Source organism: Hipposideros armiger, unplaced genomic scaffold (assembly GCF_001890085.2).
Source record: "Hipposideros armiger isolate ML-2016 unplaced genomic scaffold, ASM189008v1 scaffold_201, whole genome shotgun sequence".
Lineage (NCBI taxonomy): Eukaryota > Metazoa > Chordata > Mammalia > Chiroptera > Hipposideridae > Hipposideros > Hipposideros armiger.
Window position 1 is genome coordinate 886,852 of NW_017731551.1, and position 13,005 is coordinate 899,856.

At 42.0% G+C, this 13,005-nt stretch overlaps 1 protein-coding gene across 9 annotated transcripts in view; it reads right to left on the reverse strand.

Moving 5' to 3' along the window:
* DGKI (diacylglycerol kinase iota) overlaps positions 1-13,005 on the reverse strand; it is a 258,634-nt gene that overhangs the window by 201,082 nt on the left and 44,547 nt on the right. For 4 of the 9 annotated variants that reach the window (XM_019653280.1, XM_019653283.1, XM_019653286.1 and 1 more), the window contains exons 6-7: positions 6,754-6,825; positions 2,419-2,535 (exon numbers count right to left, since the gene is read on the reverse strand). In XM_019653280.1, the coding sequence (XP_019508825.1) occupies positions 2,419-2,511 (93 nt within the window). In that variant the 5' untranslated portion in view covers positions 2,512-2,535; positions 6,754-6,825. Of the gene's footprint in view, positions 1-2,418; positions 2,536-6,753; positions 6,826-13,005 lie in introns of those variants that run through there. The other 5 variants (XM_019653277.1, XM_019653282.1, XM_019653284.1 and 2 more) reach the window with 2 other exon arrangements.

Consider the following 13,005-nt stretch of genomic DNA (forward strand, 5'->3'; position numbering starts at 1 on the left):
TTTGGGTGAGGCAATGGTATACCGTTGTCTTTCTAAAATGTTATCTTCTAGAGAAGCAAAATGATGTATTTACAGATTAAATGATGTGCTAAGATTTGCTTTAAAATACTCTAGGCAAATTAAAAAAAAGAAAAAAAAATGGGGGTCTTTCACTTCCGGGAAGAGAGAGTAGGTGGAATGGGACCAGGAGAAAAATGGAGGTGGCTTCAAAAAGGGAGCATGAGGGATACTTGTGTGACAGGCTACTGCTCTATAGCTTGACTGAATTACTGTCAACATCCAGTTTTGAAACATTGTACTATAATACTGCAGGGTATTTCCACAAGGGAAAAATTTGAGAAGGGTACATGGAATCTCTCTGTATTACTTCTTCCAACTGCATGTCAATCTCAAAATAATAAAAACAATAATTAAGAAAAGGAAATTACGGTATGGCAGGGGATAAATGAAATAACAATGACAGAAAAGTTTATGGTTATAGAAGAATTCATTAGAATCTTCTCTCCTTCTCTTCATTTGCTTAAAAATTTCCATAATGAAAAGATTTTTAAAGTTTGGAACAGTAAACTTACAATTCCCCTGCAAAATGGTATCATGTTCTGATTGTCCTAACTGGTCTATCTCAAGTCTTCTGAAATCCCATACCATTAGGCCATCCTACACACTTGTGTCCTTCTAAAATAAAAAATTGTACTCTATCGCTCCTTTACTCAAGAAGATAAAGTTCATACGTAAGAAGAACTCCCCAGTCATGCCTGAGCAACCCCACGCTTCTCTCACACAACCCTACATAAACTTTCCACTGCAGCCAAGCTAGTCTCACAGCCCCATGAATATAATTTTGGACCCAGTATGCTTGCCCCTGACATTCTCCCGCCTGCTGTTTCTTCTCTTCTTCACTGACCTAAATCTTACCCATCTTTAAGAGGCAGGATAAAAGCCACCTCCTTCATGAAGATCTCCCTGATCTTTTCTTAAGGTAACTACACGTTATTGAGAGCAAGGATCGTGTATGACTTCCCCATACCATCGAGGTTTGCAATAAAAACGTGTAGATTTAACTGAACATTTAATATAAAACTCATGGAGAGATTACTGAATTTTAGGGGAAAAGCACACAAAGAAATAAAAATGTTAAAGAGATTTTTAAATAACAATGCATTGGAAATCAGTACACTTGAATTTCAGATGCAGTACTAAAGCTGCTATGACTCCTTGCCTTGGGCAAGTCATGTAACATCTCTGGGCATTTGACTCTAAAATGTAAAATGAAAAGGTGCGACTCCCCAATTTTTAATATGCAGATACTGTACTTGCCTTTGGAAAAGATTTCCCAAGGGCTTCCATGGATTTTAACTTGGAAAGATTATTCCCAAATGTTACTCATCAACAGAGGCTCAACTTTATATAAAACACACAAAGCAAAACAGTGTCCCCAATCCAACAGTTTTTAAATAAAACTGAGCCAAGGAGAATAAACTACATGGTGATTTTGGAGACCACATGAAGGAGGGCTGCCGTATCTTTTCAGGGTATTACATTCAATAAGACTTCCGCAGTTACCTTCCTAGGGAAGGTATTGTCCTCTCCCTGTAGCATTAAAAGTCTTCCATCCCAGAACTTGAAGCTACCTGCCTAAGATGTACAGTACAAGGCAAAAATTTTTCTTGTTCTTTTTCTTTTTTCTTTAGCTGAGCCATCCTGCCACCTGTTGGCAGCTCAGCGACAGCTCAGCTCAGGCCATGAATCAAACTGGTGACCCTGTTGCTCAGACAGAAATGTTTCTATCAAAGATTATAACCTTGTTGAGAGACCACCAGGGTTTCCCAGACTATTGTAGCAGGAACGCTCTAGGACAGAAAGCACAATGAAGACTGAACACGGTGTGAGCTTAGGTGTTACGAGGCTAAGTTCTACTTTGCCTTAAGAAAAGAACGTTGCTCTCTAAGCAGGCCTTATGTATTTAGGAAGGTCACGGCCCTTCCTAAAGTGGTGACTATCAGGGTGGAAGTGGTGATCACCTCAACCAAACAAGGAAGCCCCCAGAGTCTGCCCTCACGTTCACTCCTTGGAGGTGTCCAGGCTGGAACCAAATAGAGGCGGCTAAGAATCAGCTGTACCCACCACTAGTACTTAAGGAACTCAGGAGAGCCCCCAACGAGAGCACCAAAGTACACAAACGAGGAGGGAGCAATCCTGCTGCGGAACTTTGATTTCTTTAGAGGCGGCGGCTGGTTCCATGAGAGAGCCCAATGTGATGGGCTGATGGGATGGACTGGGGAAGGTTAAGCAGAGGACCACGGGGAGGAGAGAGCAGAGACTGTAGAAACCCAAAGACTACTCAGGGGGAGAAAAGCGAGAAGCAGCAGTTACTTGGTCTCTGCACCTGCCCAGCAGCACCAGGGTCCCAGCGGTTACCTGAGGTTTCTTCACCTTAATGATCCAGGTGGGCGGAACAATGACAGCAGCATGAGCCCCCAGGGAGCAGGGTTCCTCGATGTGATGGAGCATGAAGCAGGTCACCTTATTGTGAAACTGAGGAGAGAAACAGGCCAATAAACAATTCTGCGCAAAGGGCCACGCTGCGGCGAGAAGGGATCAGTACACGCGCACGCACTCGCGCACGCGCTCGTGCTCATGCACGCACACATGCACATGCGCACGCATGCACACACGCACGCGCTCGTGCACGCACATGCACACACATGCACACACGCACACGCTCATGCATGCACACACGCACGCGCTCATGCACGCACGCACACGCGCTCATGCACGCACACACACACACGCTCATGCACGCACACACGCTCGCGCTCATGCACGCACGCATGCACACGCACACGCGCTCATGCACGCACACACGCACACGCGCACGCATGCACACTGAGGACACACGCTCCTTGTCACTGCCCAACCAGCCCCGGGAGTACAGAGATCAGGTTTCCAATTCATTCCACTTTATGAACTGATAACAAAAAAATCAGTCTTGTAGGACAAGGCCAGCTCAAAGTTTATAACCTTTTAATAGGATATTTACCTAGAGATATTAGAATCTTGGAGGGTTCTATTAATTCTAACTTCGCACATAACTTGGTTTCATTTGACTTGCTCTGGTCACAGAGTCGGTTGATTTGGGATAATGTTTAGAAGGACATGAAGAAGAGCAGCAAGGCAGTGCCTACCACCCACCTCTCCTTTTTCTACCCAGAGATGTAAATCCTTCCCAGGAAGTCTCCCAGTTTGAGGGACCCAGGAAAGAGAGCTGTAAGTCCAAGAGGTAACAAAGAACTAAGAGATTGCTTTGGCTGGGTTTGTTGAGGGCTGCTGAAAAATGCAATGGTCCTGTTACACTTGGCAAGTCTAAAGTGCTTTTTGTTTTGGAAAGGAAGGAAGTAAATGTAGACTAATGATCATAACAAGAGCTCAATATTAGGAGCTTAACTCTATACCCCAGTGGACTGGGTGACCTTAGGCCAACAACGTTTTCAATCATCTTCTATGCGGCTGTAAAGTGATAGTAACATGTGGTAACATTTGTTTTGTAATAAACATAAAAATCCACATTACACAATAATTACCAGCCTTACAGTTTTAATCATAGTGAGTTTTAAACTTTTAACATCAGTTTCTACTTGGAATGCATTTCATGTGACCACATAATTTATCATCTTAACTGGAACATTCTGAAGAGTGAAAGGGCGTACAGTTAATAATTATATTGGAACAAAAGATATAAATTTAAGACTGTCTAGGAAAACTGGCCAAGATGGCCACCTCAACTATATCACATCAGGGAGGTTTTGTCTTCATTTTTGCATATCTTCAAGATCTGACATGATCCAGTGGCTAATTACTCAATCAGTTAATTAAGTATGAAACACAATTTCATAAAATAATTAATAATTCCTCCAGCCACCAGTTATTTGTGATCTGCAAACAATTTGATACACCAGAGAAATGTTAGTTGAATATCTTCTTTTTTTTAATTAAAGTTTATTGGGGTGACATTGTTAGCAATGTGACACAGATTTAAGGTGTAGAGTATCTTCTTTAAAAAGGCATTTTCTCATGGGATGTTCACAGTGGGAGGAATATGTAATGGTGTAAGGACAGGGGATGTATGGGTAATCGCTCTGCTTTCTACTTAGTTTTGTTGTGAACCCAAAACTGTTCTGAAAAACAAGGTTTACTAATTTTAAAAATTAAAAAAACAATTAAATAAGTTAAAAAAAAAAAGAACCACTAACAAATGCTAAAATCAGTAGGCAAACGTTTGAGGACAAATATGACGTCAGCGCAATCTCAAACTATCTCCTGCAAATATTCTCAATTGGCAAGGGAAACCTAGTAACTTCATGTTGAAGATATTAACAAGTACTACCTTCATCAAGTGATCAAGGTTACTATCACCAGCAATAAAATATCAACATTAGGTTCCCCCTGATGAGTACATAATAAGGATACCACGTCACTTCTATAGTTTCTTGCCTAAAATGAATATTTTCAACCTAACCACAAGAAAACATCAGGCAAAGTCAATTTGGGAACATTCTACAAAACCACCGGTCACTACTTATTCCAAGTGTCAAGGCCATCCGTGAAAGACAAGGAACGAATGAGGAAGTGTCAAAAATTAGAGGACACGAAAGAGACGCGACTCAGTGTGTTGTGGGATGCTTGATTAGCTCCTGGAACAGAAAAGGGGCATTAAGGAAAAAACTGGGGTACATTTTTAAAATCTGTAGTTTAGGTAATAGTAATGCATCGATATTAATTTCCTGGTTTTATTCTGTGTACTATGGTTTTGTATGCTGTCAAAATTAGAGGAAGCTAGGGAAAGCAGGGTGAAAGGGTATACATTGAATGCTCTGTACTATTTTTGCAACTTCTCTGTAAATTTAAAATTCGTTCAAACTAAATTTTTTTAAAGTGATTTTCTCTTAGCAATTCAAATAAGCCCCCAAATGCATGGCCACTGCTTTTCTAAAACAAAAGACTGCCTAGTTCAACACTCTCAGTTTATACCTGAGAAATCTCCAATATAAAGATACTAAGAGGTATGTCCAAATGCACAACTTTTAAGTGGTAAGGTCAGGACCTGAACCCAGGAAACCCAGCTCCCAAAACCAGCTGCTGCTGTTGTTTTTTTTTTCCCTGCTGAAAAAAGTGCCCATAGAAGGCACTTATTTGTTTGACTTTATATATCCTAGAAAGGAGTACCTGTAATGTTAAAAATATATCACCACTGTAATTCCTCTTAAAATGTTTTCTATTTTTAGATTTTGCAAAATCACCTTCTATGCATGGGACCCTGGGAAACAAAGACGTGTGGGATGGACCAAAGCTCTGTCACAAGGGTTGAGTGACAGTTGTCTTTGTAGTGATTCAATTGGGCTAGAGAGTCATGTAAAGAGAGCCCTCGTGTTTGCTGGAAACTGGCATTGAGTTCCCAACTCATCGACCCCCAGGTAAACCATCTAACCACAGCCTGGTAGGTACAGGAGCAGGAGCAGATGCTGCCTATCTGAGTCCACTGCCACCAAGGCTGTCCCACAGGTGGGGTCTTCCCACATCAGGAAAAACAGCATCACAGATATTATTGGGACACCTGGACCCTGAATCTGCTTGTCTCCAGGTGGATATTGCCTTGATGGTATAATTTCAATCAAGGACTAGGATGCCCTTATATTTGTGAATATGCCTTTGAGCAGAAGCACAGAGGTTATCTGTGTAACAATTAACTCAAAGGAGATGGGAATGCCAAGAATAAAAGATGTGGCAGAATGCTGACGCAACAGGCACTGAGCTTTCCAGACCAGTGCATCCCTACCTAGTGACAGTAGGTTCTCCTCCTGACCTGTGGGGGCTTAGGGAAATTATGCTAGCAAGATTATTGGTTGAACCTTATGGAATTGCCAAAATTCAAAAACGTTTGACCCACAAAAAAATGTCAATTTCAGGTGTTTCAACTAAATGCATCTGCTCCTGCCCCAGAGTTAAATCCGATGTGTGTAGAGGGCTGAAGTTTTCCTTCAAACTAGCTGAAACTAGTTTCTTTCTTTTCAGATTGGCTATGTAATGAAGAGACTAAATATCCCAAATACACAGTCATTCGAAAGAGTAGGTGAATTGAGAGTGGAGAGCAGGGCTCCACAAACTTTTCCTATAAAAGGCCCAGATAGTAAATATTTCAGTCTTACAGGACCATACTGTCTCTGTTGCAACTACTCAACCCTGTCACTATGTTACTAGTAGTAAAGTGTTGTAGCTACACACACTATATAAATGGATGAACATGGCTGTGTTCCAATAAAACTTTATTTACAAAAAAACAGACAGCAGTCAGAGCTGGCCTATGGGCCATAGTTTGCCAACCCATGAGTTAGCATTTACGTTGTCTGATTAAAGAAAGAATAGGTACATAGGCAAACAAGAAAATGAACCATGTTGGGACAGAGGAATTAAAAAATAAAAAAATTGTTTAAAAGGATAGATTAAAAAAAAAAGAAAACATTTTTCCAGTCTCTGATCCCAGGCTTCAGTGTGTATAAATGAAGGGGTTATTCTCCCAGCTCATACATGCTATAATTCTAAAGTTGTCATCCATTTTTCTTCCTCCAATGATGCTATGGAAGGTAAATAATACATACACTGGAATAACCATCCACTTACAGACAGGAACTCAAGCAAAGACATAGGTCTATTCTGCTAGAAGATGAGCACAGTATTTTATTTCCTCCCCAAACTTACCGCCTGCTTGCACCAGGAGCAGCTGATAGCCACAATCTCTTTACTGTGGAAGGAGAATTTCTGCTGGAAGCCCTGAGATGTTAGGACAAGAGAGAGACAATTTAAAACCTCTTCAATCGCAGTGTGCTTTGTCCTCCTGAAGCCCAGTGAAGAGGGCCAGAACCACCCCACCACTCAGGGTAACTGGGACTGCAAATGCCACATTCAGCGCTGACATTCGCCACCCTCTGCCACGCAAGTTTGCTACGCCTGAATCATTTGGGCTGTACAAAGGAGGCACGCATATCCGCTGTACCCCTAGCTTCTCAGAGTCAGCCCCGGAAATATCTGGATTGTTTTCCCCAAATAAATATGGTTCTGCCATGTTGTTATGATCAGCAAAAGAAAAGCCATGATTGGTTCACATGGCTCTTCATAACAACGGGCATCCTTCTCAGAGGTTCTAGGTAGCTTTTACAATGAGGACCCACTAAGAGAGAAATTACGCATCAGAGTTAGGGTCTAGGAGTCGGGGTCTGGGAGAAGTCCAAGAGAGCAGCAGGAAATTCAAACACTCTCATCATCCCCCTTGGGATGTCGGGACTCAAAACAAGCAGCTTTCAATTTTATTCTCCACCAGGAAGCGGCCATGAGATTAATGGAATGGCAAACACAATCCTCTTAAACGAACAAACGGAATTACTTCTCCATCAAGAACAGAAGAGGTGCCTTTTGGCTGCTGCTGTCCCTAAATAATTACCCAAGAGAGAGATGCGGTAATGCTCCAAGAATTTTTTGCAGCCTCCCCGAAGCTCATCCATTCTTCCTGCCTGTAAAATCTAAACCCAAACAAACTAATGCAGCGCAAAAACAACAATTTTTTTTAAAAACAGTGTTTTTGTAAAATGATCAGAAGAAAATGTGATGGGCAGGAAAGCTGTGAAGGCTGAAGTCTTGCTCAATGGGTCCAGATAATTTTAAGTTAAAAAAAACAATTTACATAAAATGAAGTTCCATTCTAAACTATAGGCCTCACCACTGTTATCTCCGCTTGGCATGAAGGAATGGCTGTCCTAAGTTGTCGGTTACTTTCTGTGCACATGCATTATCTCTTCATGGAATTAGAGCTCCTTGAGAAAAGTCCCACACGTAGCACAGCTCTTTGAACATCACCGGCATGGCACGCATGTCTTCTGATGACTTGAACAAAGTCACCACTACCATATTGAGATCCAATTACCAACTCCATGCTATGCAGACTTTAAACACCTAACCCAAACCACCTGAAATTATGCCCCCTCCCACACTTTCCTCCGGCCCCTTTAGCCACTGCAAACATGCTAGGATTCTAATTTTCGAGCCTGCAATATTGACATGCTGCATGGCTGGAAATCAACATGGTGGGGCTGATGGCATCACAGCAGCAGTAGCCACAACTAGAGGTCTATTGAATGTTGCTGCAGCAAATGTATTGTTAAACAGTCTTAAATGCTATTTCCCAGTCACCACCTTCATCAATTTATATGAAAGAGAAGCTGATGGAGAGTTGGCAAAGCTGAGAATCATTCTTGGACCTTCTTCTTGGGTGGGTGATCTCAGACAAATCACTTAACCCTTCCGAGTATCTCCCTTCACCTGAAAATGATAATAAGAACACACATCTCTCCTATACCGCTAAGTAGTTAGAAGCATCAAAAGAGGCAATGTATTGGGAAAGTTTTTTATAACACAGTATATATAAATAAAGGGGTACTCTTATTGCTAAGACTTATCAGCAGGAACCTCACCCAGCCCCGCCTTGCTGACAAAGCCCTCCAGCGTGGAGTATGTGACTAGCAATTCTCTGCTGGATGGTACAGAGCGAGCGTATTAGCCCACCCCTCTACTGAACACTGGCCTTCTGGCTTCAAGGCGAAACATGCAATCCACTGGAGTCCTGACAGCCAGACTGACACTGGAAACAACCAACCAGGCCAGCCATAGCTAGGGCGCTGGGACCTGTGCTTACGCAGAACTGTGGCGGCTCCCTTGGAAAGGAGCCTGGTGGTAATCAGCTCTGTGCTTTGTTTGGATTCTGGTCTGGCCAAGTCCCAGAGGCCATAGCTTCAGGGTGATTGTCTAACACTGTACCATAAATAGAACCACATCGGAGCCTTCATGGACCAAGTTCCCACAGACCACCTGCCATGAGGAGAAGATGTTGGCCGGGATCGCAACACAGCATAAAGAGCCGAATTCCTAATGACCCATTTTTAAATGCTGGCCCATCTCTGACATTATGCTATTGACAGATGCCCTGACTGAATTTCAGCTGGCTCTGAGTTTTAAGGGCTACGATGCTCATCACTATCAAAGCAGAAAACAGGAGTGTGAGGTCAAATGCTTTGGATCTCACTGACTTCAGAATTATAAATACCAAGAACCTTGAAGGATAAGGTCACTTTTTGGTTTTTTTGGTTGAGTTTTTTCATCAAAATAGAATTTTAAAAAGTTTAAACAACATTTATTCTTAGCAGCTAAAGCTCTGTTGCCTCTTTTTCTTCTGCAATCTAGGGCTTATACCAAATGGCACTCAGTTTTACAGCTGAAACCAGAAAAAAAAGGGCGGGGGGGGGCTTTATTTGAAACAAACTGAAATTGTCTTATGGTTTATGTATTTAACTGAGGTTTGGGTGATGGAATCTCCTGATCAGAGCCTGATTCCCAGTTGGATTGAATTTTATTTTACACAAGTGTTGATACTGCTCTTGACTCCAAAACTTTAAACAACAACAAAATGAACCTCTCCATATCCACTCCTATGTTCGAGGCTCCCAAAGCATTAAAAAAAAGGCAAACCCAGAAGGGCAAATGGTGATAGAAGGAGAACTGACTCTGGGTGATGAACACACAGTGCAATCTACAGATGACGTATTATAAAAATGTACCCTTGAAACCTACATAATTTGACCAACCAATGTCACCCCAATAAATTAAATAAATAAAAGACTAAATCAATAGCTATCTTAAAACAGAGAATTTAAACAGTTTTGCTCAAATATTCTCTATGATTTTTGAAAAAGTATATATAATCTTTCACACATTTTATATTTAATATCTAACATGTTCACCATAAGTTTAAGTGCAAAGTTCATTAACTTTAGCAAACCAGAATAGAAGTTTTAAAATAAAACTGTTATACCACTCTTGAAAACTTAGCCAATGGCATAGGAACACCATGGTGATTTGATACTCACTAACGTAAAAGAACATTTTTCTGATCAGAGCAGAGATTTGCTAGAAGATCTCAAAATGGTTGCACTGCTTAAGTGCAACTGCCTTCCAGCATCTGAAGCTGACAAACCATGACCCTGGAGCGCCCCACAGCTGACGCTGATACACAACGAAGACCTTGGCGTGACCTAGCGCAGACCCACACCAACCTAATTGGAAACTTTCTTCTGACTAATCAAAAATGGCACCCATTTTAACCAACTATCTACAGGCATATCGACTACTTCTGTCCCATCCAGAATTAGGTAAGGGTGCAACCTTCGATCTTTGGCAAAACCACCATGAACCGATCCCTTTCCTGGGACATACACATTGTTGACTTTTTCCCCTCAAGAAACTATTCCATCCAGTTTTCCACTGATATGTATAGGTACCCTTGCGTGGCAATGTGAATCTCTGGGTATTAGGCTACTTTTATAATATGGCTTTTCCTTGGTTTTATCACAGCATAAATATGGTAGCACTACTATTCTAGTTTATAAAAGATTAGGGTATATTTACTCACAGAAAAATCTGATTTACCTGAACTGTCTAAGTTTCTTATACTGATTCTATTGGTCTTAAACTAAAATTTTAATACACATTTGAGATTTTCAAAATGTAAACATATGTGGTTATCTAAACTGAATTACAATAAACAATGTATTTATAAATGGAATTTTAATAAGCAATGTCTTTCTCACTTCTGACAGTGCTGCAAATTATGTGACTCTACAGTTACTTTATTAGAATTATCTTTGAAAAATCTACATTCTTGTCTATTGGGTTTAATTATAATATTTTAAGTATTAATTAAAGGCTCTGAAAATTTAACAATGCTATTGTTCACAATACACTCACACTCCAGGGTAATCGCTGACTTACACACACAGGCTGACATTTTATTATTCCTCAATCCAGCCTTCTGCGTTCCTCCATTCTAATGCTGTTGGTAATGACAATATATTAATCAGAGCCAGTCAGTCTTATTATCCTAGAATAATTTCAGCTTTTTCCATTAATTTATCTGAAGACCCATGCTACAAGTTACAGATCAGACATAGAGTCTCCGGGGTTGGGGGTGGGGGACAAACTCTGGGGCACAGGATTCTCAGTATAAGTTAACATTGTTATCACAAACTTGTCAGACTTATGAAGAGTTTAAGACATGATTTCCAGAGCTTTTTTTATGTCTGAGGCAGATGACTTCACAGAAGCAGACAACTTAACCCAGGACCTTGGAATTGTCTACTAATGGCTACTAATTTACATTTTTAATTTACATGGTAACTGCTTTTCACTGCGAGGTTTATTGTAATTCTTTGAAAAATTCGGATGATACATGGACACGTGCAGCGGCCAAGATCAGAGGATCTGACTGCTCGGGGCTAAGGGTCTTCAACACGCCACGAGGTAAGTCACTGCTAGAGACTGAGTGTGTCCCCTCATCACTCAGATGTTGAAACTTAATCCCCAGTGTGATGGTATTTGGTGGTGGGACCTCTAGGAGGTGATGAGGTCTGAGGGTAGAGCCCTCGTGATGGGATTTGAGCCCTTATAAAGGAGACTCTTACAGCTTGCTTGCCCCTTCGGCCACATTGAGGACACAGCGAGAAGGCTCTCTGTGAGTAAGCAGCAGGCTCTCAGCAGAAACCAAATCTGCCAGCATCTGGATCTTGGACTCCCAGGCTCCAAGCTGTGAGCAATAAACTTCTGCTGTTGTTAAGCCACCCAGTCTATGGCATTTTGACAGCAGCCCAAACAGGCTGACACAGTCACCTAGACCAGGAGTGTTACATGAGGGTGACAGTGACAGATCAATGGCAGATATAAGACCAGCCGCCACAGGGAGGGCTGTGGCTTACCCCACTAACCTCCCTCTTCTGTGTTTTCTCAGGAAATAAGACTGACCAGAATCCTGGAGGAGCTGTACTAAAAGTGTATTATATGAAACGAGTCACGCTGAGAAGCACAAGGGAAGGGGGTGAGCTATACTGGAGGCCGTGTTGTTATATCCGGGTAACTCTGCTTCAGGCCTGAGACACTCATCTCATTCTCCCAGTCGATAGGAGTGTTGGAGGCTGATGGCTTCCCAAAGAGATACCTTTCCATCTTTAGCAATTGCCCAAAGCCTAACAGTCACCTCAGTCAAGGACAGGCTAGCAGGGCAGCTCTGCGGGGCGAGTCCAGGGGCCTCTGCTGTGGCTGCACTGCACTCAACCCCTCCCTTGGCACAATCCTAGCGCCTTCACTAGTGAGCATGATGTTGTACACTAGGTAGGGTGCTTCTGAAGAGAGAGCAATGGGGACCACAGTGAGCAGAGTATCACATTAGCGGTCACTACCAGGACACTGACCATGCCAAAGACCAGGGGAGAGATGGCAGTAGCAAACAGCTCTATAGGTGAGAACTGAGTGGCTTCACCACCTGGGACAGCAGCAAGGAGCACTGGTTGGGAGCCCTCAGCCCCTTGTCCCTTTTAATTAAATGTATTGGAGTAACACTGGTTGACATGATATGTCTCAGGCATACAATTATCTAATACAACATCTGTCTATTGTGTTACACGCTCACCACCCAGAGCCTTGTCTTTGTTCGTCAACCTGTATTTGACCCCCTTTACCCTCTTCATCCTCCCCGACTCCCCTTCCCCTCTGGTAACCATCATTCTGAATGATTGACATACAAAAAGTTGCACATGTTAATATATACAACTGGGTGACTTTGGAGATAAGAATACACCTGTGAAACCATTGCCACCATCTAAGCCATACACATCTCTCTCTCCTTCAACGGTTTCCTCCCACTCTCTCTATTATTTTTGTGAGAGAACACTTAACATAATAGCTACCCTCTTAGCAAAATGTGAGGTATACACTACAGGAGAGGCATTATGCTGTACAGTACATCTCTAGGACTCACTCATCTTGCATAACTGAAACTTTGTACCCTTTGACAAATAACCTCCCCATTTCCCCTTCCTCAGATGGATCTGGACGATTATGTAAGGGACATAAACC